The sequence below is a fragment of the Apis laboriosa genome, unplaced genomic scaffold, assembly GCF_014066325.1.
Source record: "Apis laboriosa isolate Shangri-la unplaced genomic scaffold, ASM1406632v1 scaffold34_cov151, whole genome shotgun sequence".
Lineage (NCBI taxonomy): Eukaryota > Metazoa > Arthropoda > Insecta > Hymenoptera > Apidae > Apis > Apis laboriosa.
In genome coordinates this window covers 7,250,643-7,274,302 of record NW_025222928.1, presented here as the reverse complement: position 1 = coordinate 7,274,302, position 23,660 = coordinate 7,250,643, and the positions used below count along the sequence as shown (strand labels likewise).

The 23,660-nt window shown below is 33.1% G+C and overlaps 3 protein-coding genes and 1 long non-coding RNA gene across 7 annotated transcripts; 2 read left to right on the top strand and 2 right to left on the bottom strand.

Moving 5' to 3' along the window:
* The first annotated feature begins 321 nt into the window (after nucleotides 1-321).
* Nucleotides 322-16,234, top strand: LOC122714782 (ankyrin repeat and zinc finger domain-containing protein 1-like). 2 transcript variants are annotated; one of them, XM_043936443.1, is made up of 14 exons: nucleotides 322-584; nucleotides 699-836; nucleotides 1,176-1,382; nucleotides 1,456-1,772; nucleotides 1,933-2,047; nucleotides 2,119-2,264; nucleotides 2,336-2,561; nucleotides 2,633-2,902; nucleotides 2,999-3,223; nucleotides 3,286-3,562; nucleotides 3,630-3,771; nucleotides 3,855-4,028; nucleotides 4,116-4,277; nucleotides 15,937-16,234. In XM_043936443.1, exons 2-14 carry the CDS (start codon nucleotides 734-736, stop codon nucleotides 15,982-15,984), a joined length of 2,412 nt encoding a protein of 803 aa, XP_043792378.1. In that variant the 5' UTR covers nucleotides 322-584; nucleotides 699-733; the 3' UTR covers nucleotides 15,985-16,234. The 2 variants fall into 2 exon arrangements, with proteins under 2 accessions (XP_043792378.1, XP_043792377.1); XM_043936442.1 differs by lacking the exon at nucleotides 15,937-16,234 and adding an exon at nucleotides 9,014-9,203.
* LOC122714784 lies at nucleotides 4,295-7,524 on the bottom strand. Its single transcript, XM_043936448.1, has one exon. The coding sequence runs from the start codon at nucleotides 7,522-7,524 to the stop codon at nucleotides 5,737-5,739; it is 1,788 nt and encodes a 595-aa protein (XP_043792383.1). The 3' UTR covers nucleotides 4,295-5,736.
* LOC122714783 lies at nucleotides 7,865-22,695 on the bottom strand. Of its 3 annotated transcripts, XM_043936447.1 has the most exons (14): nucleotides 21,300-21,662; nucleotides 17,714-17,981; nucleotides 14,838-14,935; nucleotides 13,945-14,097; nucleotides 10,556-10,681; nucleotides 9,902-10,141; nucleotides 9,583-9,711; nucleotides 9,376-9,505; nucleotides 8,927-9,049; nucleotides 8,766-8,855; nucleotides 8,562-8,685; nucleotides 8,269-8,487; nucleotides 8,102-8,193; nucleotides 7,865-8,013 (listed from the first exon to the last, which is right to left on the bottom strand). In XM_043936447.1, the coding sequence occupies exons 1-14, from the start codon at nucleotides 21,317-21,319 to the stop codon at nucleotides 7,873-7,875; spliced, it is 1,953 nt and encodes a 650-aa protein (XP_043792382.1). In that variant the 5' UTR covers nucleotides 21,320-21,662; the 3' UTR covers nucleotides 7,865-7,872. The 3 variants fall into 3 exon arrangements, with proteins under 3 accessions (XP_043792382.1, XP_043792381.1, XP_043792380.1); XM_043936446.1 differs by lacking the exon at nucleotides 21,300-21,662 and adding an exon at nucleotides 22,459-22,695 and having other exon boundaries at nucleotides 8,102-8,487; XM_043936445.1 differs by having other exon boundaries at nucleotides 8,102-8,487.
* LOC122714785 lies at nucleotides 11,577-12,320 on the top strand. The gene is made up of 2 exons (XR_006346715.1): nucleotides 11,577-11,965; nucleotides 12,059-12,320. It is a non-coding gene; the product is annotated as an uncharacterized LOC122714785 (long non-coding RNA).
* Nucleotides 22,696-23,660: the final 965 nt, after the last annotated feature.

Here is a 23,660-nt window from a genome sequence, read left to right as displayed (position 1 = left end):
TCGTCACTCTAAAGATGGCGTTTTACAATTTTCAATCTATTTCTGTCCTTCTTTCTCTATTATCTTTATCTATATATACTTTTTTATCTATATTCAATCTGCAAAATTTATACTAAATTTATACTAAATATTCAAAAAACAGTTTCTATATTTCTATAATTTTATTGTCTTTTTTACCTAACCTATTGAAGAATCTGATTAGAGTCTTTTTGATCCAATTTAAAAAAAAAATGTATTGAATGATAGATTTATTCTTTGATTTCTCATCTCTTTTTATTAGTACTTTGTTTCCATTTGCGATAATATATTTGATGATGTAATTTTGTATCAGAGCTGAGTTAAAATATAACTGTATGTGATGTGATTAATGAAATATATTTAAAATCGAAAGTGCATATATTGTTTATTATAACTTTAGAATTTTATTTTAATAAAATTATTTATATTTTTTTTCAATAAAAAAACTAATATTAACGTATAGTATAAATTATTTCTGACTTGCATGGGATTGTCAAGTAGATGCTATTCGATTCTGACATCTATTTAATTATCAAAAAGTGTTTTACATACATATACGTGAAAAAGTTAGTATAAAATAATATTAGAATTTTCTATTTCATTATTAAATAAATATTTCAATTTTAATTTTTCAATTAAAATTTTATTATTTTACTAGTGATTATATCTTATTTTTTCAGTTTCATACAATCTTTTTAGTTAAAATATAGCGTGAATGATGGATCATCACATATTTAAAATATACAATCAAGAAGACTTTAATAGAATTACAAAAGGAATTAAAGTAGCACAATGCATGCAATCACGTTCGTCATCTGGTAATTATGTATATATGTAGTATATTCATTTTTATTAAAATGTTATTTAATATGAATTTATGTTCATATTTGAATGATTCTACTTTTAAAATTATTACTTTCATATTTTTTAAAATTAAGAACATTTATCAAATTTTAATTATTTTATTTATTTATCGTTTCATTACGTCATTCATCAAATTAATAAATTTACAACTTTTAAATACAGAAAACATATATTTGAGGTTACAATATCTTATTTTTTTAAAGTCGAGAATGATATTTAAAAATAATATCTTATTTTTATTATGAAAATTTATAAAATGAAATTAAAATATTTTTTATATATTTTTATATTAGTTTCAGAAAATGAGAAATTGTTGAATCAACTTGATGATTTAGTTGTATCCGATTCTTTAAGTTGTTCATTTTGTAATACTATATTTGAAGATAAAGCACAACAAAGACTTCATTATAAGTTAGATTGGCATCGATATAATTTGAAACAGCGTTTAAATGGATTAAAACCTATAAATGAAGATAAATTTAGCCTTCTTGCTGATGAAGGTATTAAAATTATTAATTCCGTGATAAAATTATCACATTCAATATGAAAAGTATCATATTATTAATATTATAGGTAATGTTTCAAGTTTATCCGGTAGTGATGTAGATTCTGAAAATGAAGATGAAACATATGTTTCTGAAACTGGAATTTTACCTAGTGGACATTGTGAAAATAGAAATCTTATTAATAAGAATAAGAAAATTGAGAAAAAAGGAAAAAATATGGAATCAATTTCTGATAGTTCTGATACAGAATGTTGTGATGATATTATAAAAGAGAAAAAAACTGAAGATTTATTAGTCACTGCAAGTCGTCATTCAAAAGTTTTTTTTGAAAATGATGATGGAAATATATTTAGTATATACAGGTGTTTACTTCATAATAAAAAGGTCTGTTCATTTATAGTAATAGAGATATAGTTTTGTAAGTAACTTTCTCTGAGTATAGACATACTTGTCTATGATTTTATCTTGTAATTTAATCTACTTTATTAGAATCACTTGGCGTGTCTATACTTGCCAGATCAGGAGAGATGCAATTACATTTTAGGAAATTCCAGAAGTAGACAATGAGATGATTGCTCAGGCATTGGACAGTGGGAGGAAAACGACATGGACTGTTATCATGATTGGTGGAGGACATTTTGCTGCAGCTGTATTTCAAGGTATTAATATTAATATCTAAGAAAATATTCTGTATTATTATGAATATTATCAATATATTTTTGTATTTTAGATGGAGAACCCATTGTACATAAAACATTTCATTCCTATACTGTACGAGCAAAACAAGGCTTTGCCCAAAGTTCACGTACAACAGCTAATCATGCAAAAAGTGCTGGAGCTAGTTTACGTCGTTATAATGAAGCATCTCTTCTTCAGGTATTTAGTTTATAAGTTTAAATAAGAATTATTTTCATGCTATATTTATTAATCTTTTTTTTTTTTTTCAGCATGTACAAGATATACTTGAATCATGGTCATCTTATATTAATAATTCCTCTCTAATTTTATATAGAGCTGTTGGTCCATATAATCGAACTGTATTATTTGGAGGAAAAAATCCACCTTTAGATAAGAATGACTTAAGATTAAGACCATTACCTTTTCCTACTCGTAGAGCAACATTCAATGAAGTTAAAAGAGTGTATGACATATTAAGTACAATGGAAATTTATGGTACAATATTAATATTGATTCTAAATATTTCAATATGTTTATATTTACTTCATTAATGCTATATATTATAGGTTCTGCAGCTGATTTTACAGATTCTTTTCCTATTTCACCTCGTCAACCTCTTAGGAAAAAATTATCAAAAACTGATGTTTCTGGCGAAATTCCAATAAAAACAGAAAATGAAGAAAATGATTCTAATACTTCCAGTAATATCCGTAATACACAAGATAATGACAAAAATAAAGTTCCTGCTCAACCATCTCCTGAAAGACAACATAGAAATTCTCGATCTTATATAGATAGAGCAAAACCAAGAAAAAGTCCATGCCGTCCTTTACCTGGTATAAAATTTAAAATATCGTTATAAATATTTAATAAGATATAATTATACATAATTAATATAAAAATAAATTATTATTTATGATCTTATCTTTCAGATATAGTTGCTAAGTTAGCACAATCATCTTCAGAATCAGAATTGGATAAAGTTGAAGAATTGGATAATCAAATAAACACTGTTAATGTTCCAATGGATGTTTCATTAATTCAACAAGAATTAGAAGTAGAATTTCATGAAAATTTACTCGCTTTTCAAGATACTGTACCAAGATATATGAAGAATAAAAAATCTCGTCGTCAGAAGAAAAAGACAAAAAAAGATGGTGAATTATTATTATATTCTTTTAATTATATTTTTTATATTTATTAAAATATATTTTTCCAGAATGTGTAATGAATGAAATCTTGGCCAATGCTAAAGTTAAATTATGGTCTGCATGTAAATTAGGTGATAATGAATTACTGACATCTGTTATTAAAGATCTATTAATTCAAGTAGAAAAAAGTTTTGAATTAGAAGAACAAAATAAAGAAGATGTAACTATAAGTTCTCATTCAATTATAAATAAAGATGATATAACAAAATTGGTAAATGATTCCAATGAAGATGGTAATACGTTGCTACATTTAGCAGCCTTGGGTGGACACTTAAAATTAGTGTGGTATATCAATGTTAGCCTAACTTTTTTTGTTTTATTTTAGAACATTTATCTAGTTATTCGATTTTAGGCAATTATTGGAAATTGGATCAGATCCTTGCAATAAAAATAAGAAATTACAAACACCATATGCAGCGGCGAATGATAAGGAAACTAGAAATATATTTAGAAGATTTATGGGTGCTAATCCCGATAAATTTAATTATAGCAAGGTATTTATTATTTATTTTTTTTATTTATTAAAATTATTTTTATTTATTACTATTATAAACTGATACATATATCTATTATAAAGTCTCAAATACCTGGACCACTTACTGATGAAATAGAACAAGAAGAATCAGAAAAAAAAAGACAACAAAGAAAAATAAAGCGAGAAAAAGATAAATTGAAGAGAAAAGAATTTGAACTTAAAAAGCAAGAAGAAGATGCAAAACAAAGATATCTTTGTCTCAGTGATAGAGAAAAAGTATATATATTTTAAAAAATAATTATGAAATTTATAAATATTGTATTGATAAATCGAATCATTAAATAGTATGAATTTCTATTACAGAGAGCATTGGCTGCAGAACAACGCATTTTAAAACAAGGTTGCACTGTAATTTCACGATGTTTTCAATGTGGTGTGGATATGGCAGGTCAGGTGCCTTTCGAATATAATTCCAATCGTTTCTGTTCTATGCCGTGCCTAAAAGAACACCGTCTTCGTAACAAAGTAATTATCTGATAGTTCTTACATTTACTATTTTAAATATATTTCTACGAGTTGCTTTTATTTGTTCATCACATATAATTTTCGTCAATAGTGGAATTTTTTAAAAAATAGTGGTATTTTTTAAAAAATAATTAAATGATCATGATATAACGATTAAAATTTAGACATACTATGTTCATAATATACTATGTTCAAGATATGTAAATTTAAAGTGCGTTATGTTTTGCAAATCTATGGTGCATATTTATTATATAATTCAGGTAAAATTTCTTGCATGTATTTTTCAAGTTTAAAAAAAAAAAATTATAAATTATTTTAAAACTTATGAATTTGAATCATTTTTCCATTTGATAAAAATTAATTTTTAACGAGATTTAAAGTATGCAAAGATCTCATATTTCTTAAAAATTAAATATATTTTATATACTTTTCCCTTTGATTATATCTTTGATATAACATCTTTAATCATATATTAAATGACATATAAAGGACTAACAATTTTATGATTAACGATAACTTTCACGATAAGTTTCACATTCATGACCGTATTATATTACATTCATACTGAGTTTAAGATATTATAACGTTACATCGATTGCGTTATGCTGTTATAATATCATAACATTATAATACATATCAATATAATTGTGTTCAAGCGAAATACAAATTTTTTGGAATATTTTTATGAGGCAAATATTTCGTTATATATATAATAGGAATTTGAGATGAAATTCCACGAATCTCATTGATGACTAGCATAGAAAAAAAATATAAATTTCTCGATACTCGTACTATAAATATATATATATATATATATATATATATATATATATAAAATTGTAGAAGTGTCGGTGGTATGTTGACAAGAAAATGAACATTTCATACAGTTTATGTATTTGATGTGATAGCTAGTTAGACTATTTTCTCTGATATATTTTCTTTCATTCACAGCAAGCATTAAAAAATTTTTATATTTTAAATACGAATTACGAATAATAGTGAATAATAAAATACCAAACCATGTCCTGAATTTTACTAAGAATTTCTTAACTATATATCGCAATAAGTATAACAGAATTAATTCAAATATTTACAAATTGTTTTAATTTTATTTTAATAAAAAATAAAATTTTTCTCGTTTGAATGAAAATAATACATTGAGATTTAAAGATCATTACAAATATGATAATATGAGAAAATAAAATTGGGATCGGACATATCAGTTTTCGTTATTTCGTTTCCAAGATGTGCTTTAGGCTAATCAAACTGTTATCTAATACATATCCTTGACTGGTAACTAGAAAATATCAATTTTCATAAAATTCGTAGCATTTTATGCTTTAAGTACACAATATGAATTTTTTCTTTAATCTCTCACCAATTTACAAATATCATTATAAATTAATTGGACAAAATTTCTTTGTTTTATCTATTCGATTAGTTTAATCGTTAGTTTAATTTAAATGGACGTGGAATCATCGGAATCCGTATCCTCACATTCATCACCATATAGTCCGTGAATATTTCCATCGATCCAATTATTCTCTATCTTTACTTCATATCTGTTTTCTTGAATTTTATTCGAAGGAACAATTCTTACGTATGTATTCTTCATATTTTTCAATTCGGATTGTATACCGGTGTTTCTTAGCATTGGACTCCTTTCACCGCTGCTCACTGATTTCGAACGAACTTTGTCTGTAATTTTCTCGCTTTCCATCGATTCCAAAGAATTTTTCCTCCGACTATTCCTTCTGTTAGTTTTCTCCTTGTTGCTTGCCATCTTTCTTCCTACTTTCGGACTTTCGCTTTCTAAATATTTTCTAATCCATTTCGGGGTTTCGCTCGAATAAGATGATTTTTTTACATACTTTGGATTGGCCATTATCATTGGTACATCCGTCTCGATCACTGTAGTAATTACTTGTTCATTCTCATCAAAATTACTTTCTAAATATTTCTTCTTTGGTATCGCAGACATGCTTATCTTTCCAAATATCGAGGAACTGTCATCGGTACTTTCATACGTGTACGAGTAATGTTTTTGAATATGTTTAGGTTCATCAACAATATCGACAAGAGTTTCCGAATTTGAAATTTCGTTCTTTCGATTTTCTTCTTTTTCATCCTTTCGAAATCTTTCCAGGGCTTCTTCGAACAAATGCTTCGGCGATTTCCTGCCAAAATCGAGAGGCTTAATTGGAAGGATTATACTCTGCCTTAAATTGCCCGTAATACTGTGTCTTTGCCTCATTGGTGGGTCAAGCAATCGGCGTAGACTCGAATTTCTTATTTCAGGCACTGACATTCTTTCCCTAGTAGGAATAGGTGAAACTGATCTATGAAGTTTGCTCGCCCTAAGTGTCGTTTGATCCTTCTGTTGCGTTGTCGAATTAACAACCGCAGTTGTTATTTTACTTAACTCGGTCGACAACAATTCTCTTTCGTTCGGTGGTAATATTGGAGTTGTACTTGCCACGAGCACACTTCCAAGGCCTTCTCTGGTGGGGCTTTTAAGTTTACCTCCTGGGATTCCTCCTGTCTGCTCTTCGATCTTAGTTTGCTGGTGTTCATTGATAGGTGAACTAGCTATTGGCAATAACCTAGACCGAGTTACATCTTGGTTGCGTGTCAATTGGCTATCTAAACTGAATCTCTGCTTCGGTGTCCCAGCTATCAATAACTTAAGATCATTTTGTGTTTCCAGTTCGGGTATTGAAAACCTATCCCTGTTAAATTTCGTCGCGGCCGATTCTTTGAAATTTCTATACTTAGCACCAATATCTAATTGCGAAAGGCGTTCTCTCTGACTAGCATGTATGGCAGGAGAGAATCTCTTGTGTTTAACAGAAGGCGGTGAGGGTGAGTGAAAAACCATTGTCGGTAAATTAAGATCTTTCCCTGTACTTAGGCAAGGTTGGGATAATCTCTGTTGACCACGACCTGGGTGATAATCACCGATAACCAGAGTAGATTGAGAGAGACGGTCCCGTTTCGCTGGCACGTCCTGCCTTAAGATGAACCGTGTCACGTCCGATTGCGACAATCTCGAGGAACCTTGATCCATCCAACTTCCTCTCGAACTTCCGCTGAAACCTTGTACGCTTCTCGCTGATAACCTTTCTTCCTCGTTAATACTATTATCCCCGGAAGCTGCCCTAAGGCTCGGGTAGGACAGTCTTGAACTACGATTCATCCCGGCAAAGTTGATGCCGCTGAAGCTCGAGTTCAACGTAGGCTGAGACATCCTAATACGTCGATCGGCCGAACCTCCGGATCTCTTTTCGTGGGATATCAAAAGAGTGGGTAGATTCGGTTGGGAGTAACGACTGCGTTGACTCGGAGAGTAACTCGGCGGACAGGGTGTCGTCGATTGAGTTCCCTCGTACGTCGCAGAGTCTTGCGACTCGATACTTGACTGAGATTGAGGGGGTGGCTTAACGGGAGTAATATGAAGATTTGGGTGAGACAGTCGATTTTTACGAGCTTGGGTCGGTTTCTTCAAGTGGTCGATAAGGTTAGGTTGCGAAAGACGAATGTAAGGAGTAGGTGGTCGGTTCAGGTACCAGAGGTCCCGTCGGGAGTACGGTTCGCATCAAAGGGTGCCTTCCTCTCGTAAACGACGTATGAAAACTGGTCGCACGTCCTCGAAGAACGAGGGCAAATCCAGTTCCGCCGCACGAGCGATACCACCGTCCTTACATTCCAGCCAATATGTGTCCATTAGTCCCTTTCCCTGAAAAAAAATTTTCTTACATAATTTTATATATATATATATATATATATATATATATATATGTATGTATATATCTTGAATTATTTACCTTAACGTCGACTAAGCCACGGCGTACAATTTTGAAACCTCCCACAGCATCCAAAGCCTTCTTCATTTCTAGACTGATATGTATTCTCAGGGCTTTAGGCGCGAAATAAGTGAAGATTAAAATATGTGTATGAAAAGTGTATATGAATAGGAAAGTTGAAGGGTTACCTTCTCCGGTTGATTCCATACGACTAGCCGTATTTACGGTATCCCCAAAAAGACAATAACGAGGCATTTTGCTGCCCACAATTCCAGCAACAACGGGTCCTGTATGGGCGCCGCTTCGTATTTGAAGCCGTTCCCCGGGTCGCTTCGGTACTTGAAACACCGACGAAGCTGCCAAGAGATCAAGGGCCATCGTTGCTATTTCGGATACGTGTTTGTCTCCTTCGAAATCATTGCTTTAGATTAAAATACATTAATAATTTGTGCAACTCGATCGAATGGGATGGGAATTTTACCGTTTCTAACGGGCAACCCAGATGCAACCATGTACGAATCGCCAATAGTTTCAACTTTGTACACGTCGTAACATTCTATGCGAGCATCGAATAATTTGTAGATCGAATTCAGGAAGGTGACAACCTAAGGTGACGTGGTATATATACTATAAAGTAAAAATAAAATAAGGGATTACGTTATATATAGTAATGTAAGAATTTTACTTCTAAGGGAGTGTTCTCCGCAGCAATTTCTGTAAACCCAACAATGTCGCTGAAATATACTGTTACTGCTTCGTAATATTCTGCTGGAACCTGAATGGAACAAAGGGAATGATTACAAATCAACGATACAATAATATTTTCAAAGATTGATTGTTAATTACCTGTTGGGTTTGTTTCAATTGTTGAGCAACACTGGGTGGCAACATTTGAAAAAGCAATGTGTCGCTTTTTCCTTTTTCTTGTTTCAGTTCCCGGGCTTTCTGCGCCAGATTAGCTGCATACATCTAAAATTTTCAAGGGAAAATACTATTTATTGTTACTTATGATCGAATACCAGGTAAGTAGATAATTTAAAATATAAATTCACAATCAGATCAATTTCAAGTCGCTAACGGCGATAGAAATTAAATAAATTAAAAACCAAAATAAAATGGCGATAAAAATCTTTAACTTCGGTACCTTGCTATTGCGAATAACGAATAAAATAATTATATTATTGATAAAATAATAACGTTTTCAAACGTGTTGATAAATTGAATCGAATTTTGTAATTTTTTCGAAGTAAAAGTAAATCACATAAAAACAAGATCGAATAATTATATTTACTTACTTGAATCGTCGCAACCGCGTTACGCACTAATATTATAATGATGGGAGAGACGACCAACACTAGCACAACTATAGCTATCCCAGCAGCTTCTTTGTTACTTGCGTCTTGTAAAGTCGAGTTCACATAATCTCTGTTAAAAATATATATTTTTCGAAAATTTCAACGACGAAAGAGAAATTGTTGAACCAATTGTGAATGAATATTTACCTAATCATGTGGCGTAATTCTTTCTGAAGTTTTCGCAGTTCGTCCACGTAAGTTGCCATTGAATCGAAATAAGCGATCGCGTCTTCGACATTCGGTTCCCTCTTCCGGTTCTGGAGGATTTCATCTCGTCTGTAACGCACGTTTTCCGAACAAACCTATCTCCCTTTTTTTTTTTTTTTTTTTTTTCATGCATTTTGCACACGCGTTTGAACTTTTTTCCAACAGGCCCTTCCTCTCCCCCTTTCCTTTCCTCTCTCCGTTATAAAATAATTTTTCTCCTCTTAAATAATCGTAATCTTAAATAATCCGTTGTGCCTACCTGGATTTAATCCTCCCGTAATCTGGCATGGTGCGGGTGAGTTCGGCGTAAAAATGCTTGAGAGAAGGCACGTATGTGAGAGATCCGTTGAGGAGATCACGTCCAAGTGCTTCGTGGCGAACATAGCTGACGTAATTGTCCCCGAGAAGGATTCCACGCCCGAAGTAATTGATTCCGTACACGGAAGCAATACCCAAACTCTCGATACTTCTCAGTAAATTTTTAAAAGCTATCAAATACCTGAAACGAATACGACATTTCCATATTTGCGCGAACGTACAATATTTTTTAACGTGTAATAAGCTCTGTGATAACTTGTGAATAAATCCTCGAGAAGAGGAAGAAAAAAGGAGAAGAAAAGTTGACTCGAAGTTTGAAATTGATTTTTATTTTAGAGAAAGCTCGATGGGCAACTCGACTTTCTTCACAACTCTTCATCCCACTTTTGCAGAAACTTTCTTTTTCTGTTAACTGAAAAATTGACTTACTCAAACGAATCCACTGGAGTTAACTATCTTCTCTTCTTTTCCTCTCTTTTTCACGTCTCAAATAAGATAATAATAAAAAGAAATATTTACCGAATCATTTTTCTTTCTTTCTTTCTTTCTTTCTTTCTTTCTTTTTTTTATCAAAGACAATATCAAAAAAACTCACCTCCAAACTCCGCTATTATCCGTTTCTTTGATCTGATTAGTTAGATGGTCTAACATAGCCGCGTTCACGCTCGTGTACCATGTCATCACTTCGGTAATGCTGCTCTCTTCCGAACTTATCTTCTGCCTAAGAAACGAACAAACTTTGTACCTGCAAAGACCTCCGTTAAATCTCGTTGCTCATGTATCAAAAATCGAATGATGGTACATATCCATTACAAAGGGTGAAACTTAAACTTGAATAATAATAATAATATTGTAAGGATACAACAAAGGATTCTATCGATTTCCTTTCTCGAATTTCTTCATTGCTGGACCCTTTTTTTTTTTTCTTTTTCTTTTTATATAAAATAGAAGAATTTGCAACTATTACGAATAAGAGACTCTGAACAGAGAATCTTGTCGCAGGATATACTTATATATATATATATATATATATATATGTATGGGAAGATTGATTCGAGTCATCAGATACTAGATGTATTCATTGTATCGAGGCAGTTTTTAGTTAGAGACATGATAGTCATAGAACGACAAAGAGAAAGCAGAGGAGGGGTGGAAAGAGGGAGGCGGGTAGAGGGGTCTAAAAATATTGTCTACTGCTCCAAATGGGCGGTCACGCGCTCATGTGTGACAACCTCATCCATTGCTCATAAAGGTAGTTCGACAGAGAAGGCCGAGGCGCGACAGAGGCAAAATGACGTACGATTTCTTTGAGAGGGAATTTATTACTGCTTCGTACTTACGTGTTATTCCCATTTGACATTTTAATAAGGCAGATGCAATTCATTGGTGGATTCGATTACACTTTCTTAAATGCCTTTTTTTTTTTTTTTCTTTCTGGCTCGAAATGAAATGTATATAAAGTTGACACGTTTTACACAAATGTGGCATTAGTCATCAAGATAATTCTAATCTTCTAAAAAAATGTATTCGATAGTTCGATAGACAGTATTTACAGTCACGTTATTGCATAAAGGCTGTGCGAAACGAATATCATTAGAACGTTAATTGGCCAAAATGAAACCAGCTATAGCGATGGAAGGTTGTTAAAACGTTGAAAATAATCACCTAAATAGCTACGTTAATTAATTTAATTGGCGACTGATCGATCGATCGATCGGCTGAAGATTAATAAAACTCCGGGAATCGGCTTTTTTTTCTCGACGAAATAGAGTTAACGCGCATTCTTTCCTCCCCGTTATCTTTGTCAACCATGTGGGTGATATCTTTGGTGGTAAAGAAGGGGATTGTTAGCTCCTTGTTACGGGTGTTCCCGCTGACAGAAATGCGTTCTATTATCCGACGTACGTTCATACAATAGCCAAAGGCAAAAAACTACAAACCTTAGGGTCGATCAATGGAGAATTTCTTATTACAAGAAATCAAACGGATCTTGACATTGCGATACGTGAGCAAAAATTTTATATATTTTTCTTGATTGACTTGCCTCTTAATTATACCTTTTTTTTTTAACAAACAATATTTTTAAACAAATTTTCAGAAAATTTTCCAAAATTTGAGAAGAAAAAAGAAGAACGAATACACGCGGGGATCGAAAGAAACGAGCCGTTTTACTTAACGAAAATAAGTGTTCAAATGGAAATAACGCGTAGATAATATACACGTGCGGTCACGTAGATGAGAAATTTCCATTGCATTAACATGTCACCCTAGATAATTTATGCGGGAAGCATAACGTCCTTTAATTAGTATCGTTTGCCAGACAGATTAATAAAATGTCAGTACTAATATTCTAAAATTAATCCTTTCGTTTATCTTTTATTGATATTTCGACGTTGACAAGACGTCGTATACAAATTTTTATTCTCAAGATTCCACGAGTGCTCTTTTATTTCAAATCATTGTTAACAACCAAGAATCGAAATTATCGAAATTATATAATATAATAATAATAATGACACTTGGACTCTTGGCCTTTATCGATTTAAAGGATATTATACGTAAAGGATGACGTATAAAATTGAAGTTCTCTGATCAGTTTTCAGTTCGTCAGAATATGGAGTAGAGTAATTTTTGCATATATTTCCAATAGTCAAAGAAAGTGTTAATATCCAACGTGTTTTCAATCTAGCTTTGGATTAATTCGATTAATCTCCCTTTTCGATAATTTTAATTTTTCGATAATTTTAATAAATTTGACAACGCGACGGTTCGAAGAAAAATGAAAAATTAAATTTCCAATAAGTCAAGTTTACACTTATTACACGTATTTCGACGAGATGTAACGATAATCCGTCTCGAACTCTTGGTCTTGGAAAAACCGGATCCTTGTCACGTATTTTTATAATCGATCGATATGCCAAGACAAATACGACGACGACGGTGCTATTATAAAAGCATACACCATTTTACCATACCATATGTATCTTCTTTGCCGCGCCTTTTGGCTCTCCCTTTCTAATTAGATGATCCACTGCCATTGGACCATTATACACGTTGCATCCGCGCGTGTATTAAAATAATATCCTAATCTTCTATGCGATATAGCATAAACGGAATTAATTAATATTAATAAAATTAATAAGTGAAAATTTGTCGATCATTTTTTCGATCGATTTTTCTTTTTTTTTTTTTTTTTTTTTTTGATTTCATATATATTATATTATCATGTTTGATGTACGATCATTTTTTAAAACATATTCCCTTCGAACGATATTATTAAAATTCGCTCAACAATATTTTTACCTGATAAATATCAGTTATTATATATATATAATTATAATATATATGGAAATGAACGTTGAGCTGAAATACCGGATTTATCGGGGAGAAAAAGAAAAAGTTTCTATATTATCGAGCGACGAGGAGAGATACGCGGAAGAAAAGAATTGTCCACTTCGAGGTTGAATGGAAATTCAACAAGTGTCGGAACGAAGGCTTGAAGGAATAGAGGATTCTGCCGTAACTTTCCATCCTCGACAAAAGGTAATATTAGAATTAGCCAAATGAACGAGCACATTTTAATTCGATACATTTTATCGACTTACATAATCTATTTAACATAATTTCTTTCTTTCCTTCACTTTGACTACGCACGTAAAATCGCAAATAATTAATTATTCCAAGATTAATTTCCATTTTAAATTTCTAAAAAGTTCAATCCAAATAATCATATCGAAAAAGATGGTCACAGAGTCAAGGATGAAGAAAATCGTTGTGTTGTTATTTGATCAATTACGTGAAGAAAAAAAAAAAAAAAGAAAGAAAGAAGAAGAAAAAAAGAAAGAAAGAAAGTTTTACAGTGATTAAGGGAAAACCGTGATGCATATAAGGGGGACGTTCTGACGTCATTCATCGTGCGATACACGTGGATTCTGTCTGGAGTAAAGAAGACAGCCGTCGAGTATTTATTAATCGATTCGTTACCTGAAATCCTCGAGGCGTGCTTGAAAAGCCTCTTTGCTGACCACGTCATAGGCTTGCGTCTTGCTCTCATCCCTCGGCACCGAGACCAGGGGCCACGTAGTCATGTTATGAAGAGCTTGATCAGTTATGGCGAACCTCTGCGTCAAGTTTGACCTTGAACAAATGCAAGAGACCATGGCGTATTAGCGTTACGTCGATAAATTGGCGGAGAAGGTTGGCTTATTTATTCGTTCACGTAGTTGGCGCGCATTCACAAAGCCGAGACATTTTCGTTGACCAGAGGGATTCTGGTGATTTATTTTTGTAACCGGAGAAAAATTCGTTAATATTTTACAGAGTTTCCTCCCCCTGCTACTATGGAAGAATCGAAGCGGAAGGGTCAGGTCAATACGTTACGTTTCACTGATCACTGCGACTTTAATCGTTACCTTGAATTTCCGAGTATCGATGTGTAATTACAAATCGAGGATAAGCAAGTTGAGATTTAAGGGATTAAATTTTCCTCTGTTTCTGTTACAAATGATTTCGCCTAGGCGTGAATCTTTATTTCGAATTCGCAATTGTTTTCTTTCAAATGCCAAGGAACGAGTATTTTTCAGCGATGTCTCCGATTAAAGAATACCCCTGTTGCCCATCTGTTTTCATTGACCTGCACTGTTAAAGGGTTTCCCCCTGTTTAAAAGAACGACTTTTGTTACTGAGTCACGTATCTCGGCGAGATCAAGCGATTTTAAAATTACGTGGAAAACAGTGAAACGAATCTACTACACCGTATAACGTCTAATGTATTTCGATGCGTACGAATGAACAATGTGGGTTGCAACGCAGGTTAGACTCTGACCTTTGATATAACGAACGCTTTGAAAACTTAACGTTACATTACGCGCTAATACCTTAGAGTGTTGCCATTGGTGTAAATAAAGAATGCAACCTCGGATCTTTCGAGCTGCATCCGCGTGACAACCTTCCCCAAATCAGTGGCGATTGTTACCTGTGTAAGAAATCGATGATTACGAATTTGCGGTTTCGTTATTTCGAAGGGAAAGGAACGAAGGAATGAAAACAGGAAACGTTTTATTGAAAATTATTGTTATTAATTGGAATAGAGTATCGCAAAATAAACTCGGTCGAAGCTCGAAGCCAGTTAATAACCAATTATTTCCCGAGTTCGTGAAACTTGTAAAAGGAGATAGAATTGATCGTAAGGGACGGAAGGACAAAGTGGATACGATAGGATGGGTGAATATCTCCTAGTTACACATCGTGCGGTCACTCCAACTTCTAAGTACCTAAATGGCCTTCTGTTATACTTGTGACGGTTCCATTACGTTTCATTCTCATACAGCATTCTAACAATTATGTGTCGGCCGTCGTGATGAAACGTTGTAAAAAGTAGTAGTAAAATATCATCTCTTTCCTTTTTTTTTTTTTTTTATCTCAAGAGCGAATCGTTTTTTATATGCAACGAACGAATATCGAAATTTCGAGATTAATGTGTAATGATGAATCTTATTTATATCTGGCAAAATTAAATTAATCTTTTTATCATTTTTTGCTATCTTTTAATAATTCTCAAATAACAATATACGTTGAATATTGATGCTCGTTCGATTGAAAATGAAAAATGGGAAACGTCGAATAAAATAATAATTTTGCACGACTCGTTTAATATACACATATTATCCCAAAATTAATCGGTGATGGTAAAGATTTTGCGACCGTATCGATCGAATGAATACAAATCTTCGTCGCGATTTTATTTTATTCACGCATTGAAAACGAGAGTTTAAAAAATTTAAAAAAGAGATTTAAAAAAAAAAAAAAAAAGAAAGAAGAAATCGTACTTTTACCAAGAAACTCAATGTTTAATGCCAGGATAATAGATATAATTGTTCCATGGTATTGGCGAGAGCAATTTAATTTTGACCAACAATGTAGAAACGGCGTACTTTTAAAAAGGCAAATTAAGTTTCTTCTTTGGTTTTCTTATAGATTTTAATTATGGAGGGCGTGGCAGAGCAGCAACGCGAACGGGTATAAAACTCTCGACACGCTTAGCATGAAGGACGCGACGGCAAACACCGTGGAACGATGAAGATAGGGACGAGGACAAGCAAGGAGGAGGATACGTCCATTCTTTTCCATCTTTCCTCGTGCTCGTCAAACGAGTAACTCGAGATCGAACAGTGCACTCGAGGCTACACCCTCGTTTCGATCAATTTCGATCGGATCCATCACCTCCTCCTCCTCCTCCTCCTTCCCCTCCTCCTCCTTATCAACCCTTCCGAACGTACGCTACAATAATAACCAGCTCCACAAACGCGAGCGACACTATTTCATTCTGGAAATATGGAAATTTTCTTGGACAAGTAAGCCAAGAGAGCTGTTGTCCCTCGTTGTCCGCCCATTTCCCTTCAATTATGTACGCAGTGATCGACCCGGTCTCGAATTGTTCGAGGCAAAATCTTAGATATACGAACGAAGGCGGAGATTGGAAATACCGGAAACGTTTGAAAGCGATTTGACACGTCGTACGTCGCGAGTCATGAATTTAGAATTGGGTAGAAATAAAAGAATCCTGAAATTGAAAGCTGTGTTGTTGTGAGTTTCTCTTTCCAACAGAGAGAGAATTCCATTCTATTTTCGAGGATCGATCGCTTTACTGGTAACAATATGATACCGTATGAAGAACCATTGTGAAGAACTTGGACGCAACATGAAACAATATCGATGTATCTTTGTTGATGACCAATGCATTGTGTGTTGTGATAGAATGAGTTATTGCTAGTTATTTACATCACAATGGAAAATATCATTTTTAATCGGTAAATCGATGCTGTCAAATTTATCAACGTTGTAATATTGTATATATATAGATTTATTATGAATTCAAATATCGAGTATGAGAATTTATAATCAATGGTCTAATTTGTTATTGTTAAATTCATGTATGAAGCGCGTTAAAGTCGAATTAAGTTTCATTAAAATTTAGCATGCCCGATATTAAGAGGAGCGACTGTACATTAAAGAAGGCATTGAACTGGAAAATGAAGAAATCGAGGTCAACCATAAAATATACCGATTTAGTAATCATCGTATACTTCGCAATAGCAAATGTTGTTTTTTTTTTCTTTTTTCGTTAAAAAGAGCGATAAATAAATTGCCGGAAAAAAATAATAGAAATTTACTAAATTACATCATTGTATATTTGACAATTTATTTTTTAATTAAAATCTTGATAGATAACATCAAACACACAGTGATACGATTTAACGTTTAATCAAGAATTTAAGAAGAAAGAGGAAAAGAAATTCATTTTTCAGAAAAATTATCCTATCATAAATAAACCATAAAATCATTATAAATCATCGATAAAGTGTTTGCAAATCAATTCGTTGTCATAATCTATACCGTGAAACAATCGAAGAAATGGACGGTAGGATCGTAGCACTACGATTGAAAGAATGAATGCGTAGGTGTGGCGCACTTGTTTACTCACTCCTTCGTTCCTTTCGCATAGTTCATCGATCGATTATCGTTAAATTACACGTTTATATTTCGTGATGAAAATTGCGAATCAACAAACATTATTTCTCGAAATCTTTTTTTAGAAATTTTATTTGACCCTCGAATTTGAAAGAGAGAAAGAAAGAAAGAAAGAGAGCGCACGAATCGAGGTTAACGTAACGAGAAACGAAAACAGCAACAAATCGTCAAAAAGTGTGAATAAATTATTTAATTGAAGTAACATTTAATTCTTTAGGATTACCTGCGTTTCGATGTCAGAGACCTCCTGCCGATAGATCAAGATATCGTGGAGGGTATTAGCTGTCTGGACGATCAATGCTAGGATCGGTATGAATGGCAAAACCAACATCTGCAACAACTGAATTCGACGTCCACGGCGATGAGCCGGATCCGTGGCACGTGCCCAGCAGGATTTCTTCCGGTTCGTCTTCGTCGCCGAGACATCGTCCGACGAAAGACTCCTCACCGAGCTTACTTCCGCCACGCACGAGCCATTACGCGGTGACATGCTGAAATAACGTGACCATTTCCCTGAATTTCTCGCAACCGATATACCCCTTACTTCGATCGTTGTGTGACGACACAACGAACTCTTAACCAAGATCGCGTTCACGATGTTTACGATTACATCGATGGGTTATAAAGTATCACGATGCGCGCTTTAATACGATAAATTCGAATTATTTATCGATAGAATATAACCGGTGTAGTAAACATGTAGTAAACTGGTTACATATATATATATATATATATAAAGCATGCGTATACATTGAATTGTTTGTACATGAGTAGAAAGAGAAGGGTGCGAGGGTGTAGAGATGACAAGCGAGGCAAGCTCTTTTAATTAAACTATGCGAGCTATTTTGCATTTAACTGCATTAAAGGAAGAGTATTTACTTTTAAGTGCGCAGCATGCGAAAGTGATTTTTTTTTTTTTTTTTTTCTGATCGAAACTTTAACCCGTGTTAAAGCAGAATATGAAATAAATGGGCGATATACTTCGGTATACATCGGCGTGTAATATTATTTTTCAGGGTTACGTTGAAATATAAAACTACAAATTTAATACGTAACAAGATATGTAACGATACTTTAATCTACGCGATATTTTCCATCCATTGAACACGACGATACACATGTATTCATGATTTTCCGATGCCACGGGTTTCCCTTTGTCTCCCTTCCATTCACCAGGGAAATTAAATAATCGAGCAAACGAGTAATGAACGAGCAAGGCCTCGGGAAGAAAGGAAAGCCTTTGACATCGATGTGCACGAGAAATTCCTTTGATACACGTGTTTTTCTTCTACACGTAATGAAAGAAAATTAAACGTCTAAGGAAGGGATTGAACAAACAACGGTCAATCGTTGAATAGTGGTTGATTTTCGAGTGTAATTTTAAACGCAAATTAGTAAGCACGTTCACTCTCTTCTTTCTTTCTTTCTTTTTTTTTTTTTTTTTTTTTTTTTCATTTTCCAGTGAAATCCTTGCAATTGCGATCATCTTTTTATATCCTCTCTCGCTGCGAAATCGCAAGGAATTAATCGAATAAGGAAAAACGATAACTGAGGATTGATATTAAAGTTTCTTTTTCATCTTTGCAAATTACCTTCCCCATCTTAAACGTCTTAAAATTAAATTAATCCGGAAAATAACGTTTGCTATTTAAGTTTAATATAGAACGCGCAACTAGGAACAGAGGAGACTGTTGCTTACAGCTGACTTCCGTGAACCGCAGCCAAACAAAATGATCATTGGTGACGCGCGTTGCCTCTGTTGTTCTCTGAATACGAAATAATAATCTCACAAACAACCGGGCGAGTTTAAGATCCTTTCATTTCTCTAATAAACTTTCGTTCATTAATGAAATCTTAACCTTAAAATCAAATATTTCAAAGTGAAAAATTTTCCACGATATATATTCTTTGTTATTTCGTTTCGTCTAATTTGCGGGAACAATTACAAATTTCGTTTCGTGTTATACGGATTTGTTTCTCTTATGAAAATCTCTTCCTTAACAGAAGATACATGGGTGCCAATTAATTACAGGTTGTTATCGAGTATCTTAGATAATACGTACTTGATAAAATTGCATATTCCAACAAACGAGTACACGGGAGTGCATTGTCTATTAATCCGAATATATCACGCGATATATTTGTCGAGACGCAGGCAATTACGATTCGCGAGGGATTCGAGGAAAGTCAAACGGCCATGACACGATGTATGTCTAATGAAAAACAAAAAAGTTCGATGCCAGAAATGGGAGGAATTTTTAATTCAAAGAAAAGAAAAAAGGAAAAAAAAATTGAATTGTAAAGAAAAATTGTTAAGAAAAGAAACGATCATGTAAGACGAAGGAGACGAATGTCGGAAAGCAATCTTGCGAATTACTTTTATCGGAGATCGCTTTTACAGTACATTACAGTGCATAGGAACCTGTAAAATCGTCGGAATCTTTCACGAATTCGAACGAATTTGAACATAATTCGAGGCAAAGATTCCCATTTAACGACGTTGAAATTGATGTGCAGCAAACTCGATTTACGTGCATGAATTGTCGGTTAATGGTCGATTAATAACCTCCTCCGAGAAGGAAACTGGAAAAAAGATAAAACAAAGGAAACTCGTAGGTTTCTAGGGTTCCCTTTAAGAATGTAGGCATTATTATTGTAGACACGTGTGTGACGAGGCTTTTTCTCTTTCAACCCCTGGTTGTTGTTGTCCCGCTTGGACGATCGGAATAACAGCACGCTAGTCGAGAGAGCAAGCTGCAATTAATGAACCGCAGAGAGGTACGAAGCAAGCTGTCCCATACTTATCGCAGGAGGCAACCCGCCATTAGATTATGCATCGCTACTGTAGTGGTTTATTGCCGTGTTGCTACACACGTTGCAAAGGGACTCCACGTCGATCCGAGGAACCACGTCACGGCATCTACCCGGAACCGCACCTTCGTAATTGCGTGTATCGTGTCACAGATTTCATATATATATATATATATATATATATATATATATATATAAGGAAAAAGCTCTTCAAACGATTTACGTACGTTCTCTTACATATTTTTACAACCTTAGAACATTCTTACGAAAAGATTCGCTATCCGTAATAACTGATCGATAAAAATATATTAAAAATACGAATAGACCAAAATTCGGAAATCTGTAAGAAGATTAAAAAATCGATACTATGTATTGTTTAATAAAGTATATACGTTATGTACGTCGTTTAAAAAATTGCTATAAGCCGCATAATCGCCATGAAACTATTAACAAAGAAGGTGAAAGAGTATGATTCTTCCATCGCTGAAAGAAAGTTTAAAGAGTGGATGAATGTATTAAGCCAAGCGTCGCTGCTTTATTCTTTGGTGAGAAGATGTCGAGGGAGGAGGGGGAGGAGGAAAGAACCCGAAATTATAAAAGCAAGATTTCCATAAAGCGCGTATCAATGGATATAATATATACAGATAGATAGCGTTCAAGTTTATCTTAAACGAATGAAAAGATTAATTAACGAAATATAGAAAAATAAATATATCGAGAAATCGTCGAGGAGGGTTAACTTTCTAACTGATTTAGATCATGAAATATTTGTTTTAATCCTGGAACGTATAAGATTAATAATCGCTGTCAGTGAATTGAAGGACGATTCCTGAAACTCATGATCAAAAGCTCGAAGCGGAAAGGCATCGGCATGGCGGTGATTTCTGGAAAGCTAGAGGAAATGAAAAAGCACGGGAATGGCAAGTATCCGCAGATGCATCGATGAAGCCGAAGAGTATCGTGTGGCTACCCAATCGCATGCAAACCGATATACTCACTCGTTTTGTATGGTGAGCATGACTGCAGGGGCCTACGGTGTCCACCCTCACCTCGCGCGATCTCTCGCGATTCGATGGATCCGACTTCAGGCCTGAATGACTTAGGTACAACCAGGCGTATTATCTCATAGAGGAGGCTGCTCTCTCTGTCCATTCAGTCTCGATATAAAGATATGCGCGGGGAAGGGGCTACTATCAAACCATCTCAATAGCAACGACTACAAATAATCTACGAGCTGCAATCTTACGTATATACATACGTTGCACATCCCTGTCTTACTGTGACTACGACTAAACATTATCGGATCATCGCCTTTTTCATTTCGGGTTCAAATGATTTTCTTTCGCCTATATCAAGTACAATTGATCGATCGATCATTGTCATTATTCATTTCCTTTGAATGTTATTAATGGAAAAAATTTTCGTTCTCCTTTCTTCTTTTTCTTCTTCTTCTTTTTTTTCCTTTTTTCAATTTTTCTTTCTTCCTCTTTTTAATGATAATATTTTAAAGAAAAGTCGTTAGACGAAAAAAGTATTAAATAAATTTTTATCCGTGCCTGATAATATAATATTAAAAAAAGCAAATAATTTGATATAATCGATTCAAATTTATATTATTCTTAAAAGGAATTCAGAATTATTTTCAATCCGAATCGAATGTAACTAAGTTACATTTTGGAATTAATTGCAATCTTGGAATAAAAAATTATTGCAGCTTTTTATTTTTTATTATAGAGAATGAAACAAGAAATCGTCTAGAATCACATAGATAAAAATGATTTGGATTTTTTTGTAATTAATTTACCAAAATAATGAAAGAATTTCGTGAAAGAAATTTTACAAGATAGATAAAAGTAAGGAAAAATGTTTCATAAACATTAACAAGGAATATTTTGATCTATAATATGTAAATTTCTAAAATCCAATTGGAAATTAAACAATTACATTTAAATTAATTGCATGCTACAAAAAAAGAAAAAGAAAAAATGATAGAATAATGGTTACATTAATGTTGAAAAAAGATGCATGTAAAAAAAAATTAAAAAAAAATTGCATGCTGGTTTCTATCCGCGAATAAATTCGTTGCAAAGAGACAAAAGTGTCAATACGAACAACCACGAACAACCGGCGTACGTCAATAGAGAAAATTGCTCTTACGCGTGTTTAAACGAGGACCACGAGATACACGTGGTTGAAATCACGAGGACGTTCCTCTCTCGCGGTTAAAACTCTTCTTCTCCTTCACTCTTTCTCTCTGTTTATGTTTCGTTTTCTTCCTCCACAATATCTTTGTTCTTATTTCTCGTTTATCACACGGATATACCAATATGCATTTAACAATGCTTTTTTTTCTTCGATCTCAATCGATAATTTCAATTTTTATTCTATTAATCATTTATTTAATTATATTTATTTTAATTATTTTTCTTAATATTTAATTATTTTTTTAAATTTCTTAATCAAAATATTTTTCTTGTTCTTTCTTTTTTTTCCCCTTTTTTCCTTCTTACTTTAATTCAAGAATATTAAATATAAATATTTTCTTTAATTAATATTTCTATTTATTTTTTTAAAATATTTAATAATTATGATTAAAAGTTTCTTTTTCTATTTTAGACGTTAGATAAATGAATAAATATGTGATATTCAACGTGATTTAGGACCGAAAAAACGGTAGAGAAATCAAAACAACAAACAGGTGTTTTCGCATGGAATGCGCGACCGCATACTGACGATACGATCCAGGAACGTTGACTAGTACTCGCGATAGATTTCTCGCTGTCCAATGCGCATCCACAACCCTACCGAACATCGACATATGCCAACCCTCTTTTCAATTTTTCATATCGCATCATTTTGACATAAAACAAATTACATTACAAATTATCTTGCAAATTTATTTTGTTAAGAATATCATATAATAGATATAATAGAAAATAAAAAATATATCGTTTTTCAAATTTTAAATTTCATTATTATTATTAAATATTTACTTATTTAATATATATATATAACATATAAAATATATAAAACATATAAAATCATGCTAAAGAAATACTATTAAAAAGTATCTAAAATGCATAATTTTTTTTTTGTTTATAACAAAACGTATAAAGAGAAAAATTTATTTGCAAGATAATATAATTATTAACAAATTTATTAACAAATTTCATTGAAAATATTAATGATTATAAAGTTATTTAGATTGTTTGACGCGCGCGTATATTTGATTACTTGAATATAAGTGCATCGTGTTGCCATCTCTGAAGAGAACTATAAGTAATTTCTAACTAGTAAGTATCTGACGTCAATTGAAAATTTTATTATCATATATGTATATCTCATACTTGAAATTTTTT

Excerpts from the sequence above, each read along its gene's own strand:
- LOC122714782 (XM_043936442.1), top strand. The coding sequence starts at position 734 with ATGATGGATCATCACATATTTAAAATATACAATCAAGAAGACTTTAAT. Across the intron at positions 2,562-2,632 it reads AAGTACAATGGAAATTTATG|GTTCTGCAGCTGATTTTACA; the intron begins GTACAATATTAA and ends TATATATTATAG. Across the intron at positions 4,029-4,115 it reads GTCTCAGTGATAGAGAAAAA|AGAGCATTGGCTGCAGAACA; the intron begins GTATATATATTT and ends TTTCTATTACAG.
- LOC122714784 (XM_043936448.1), bottom strand. The coding sequence starts at position 7,524 with ATGTCTCAGCCTACGTTGAACTCGAGCTTCAGCGGCATCAACTTTGCC.
- LOC122714783 (XM_043936445.1), bottom strand. The coding sequence starts at position 21,319 with ATGCTCACCATACAAAACGA. Across the intron at positions 14,098-14,837 it reads ACCAATGGCAACACTCTAAG|GTCAAACTTGACGCAGAGGT; the intron begins GTATTAGCGCGT and ends CATTTGTTCAAG. Across the intron at positions 9,050-9,375 it reads ACGCGGTTGCGACGATTCAA|ATGTATGCAGCTAATCTGGC; the intron begins GTAAGTAAATAT and ends TGAAAATTTTAG.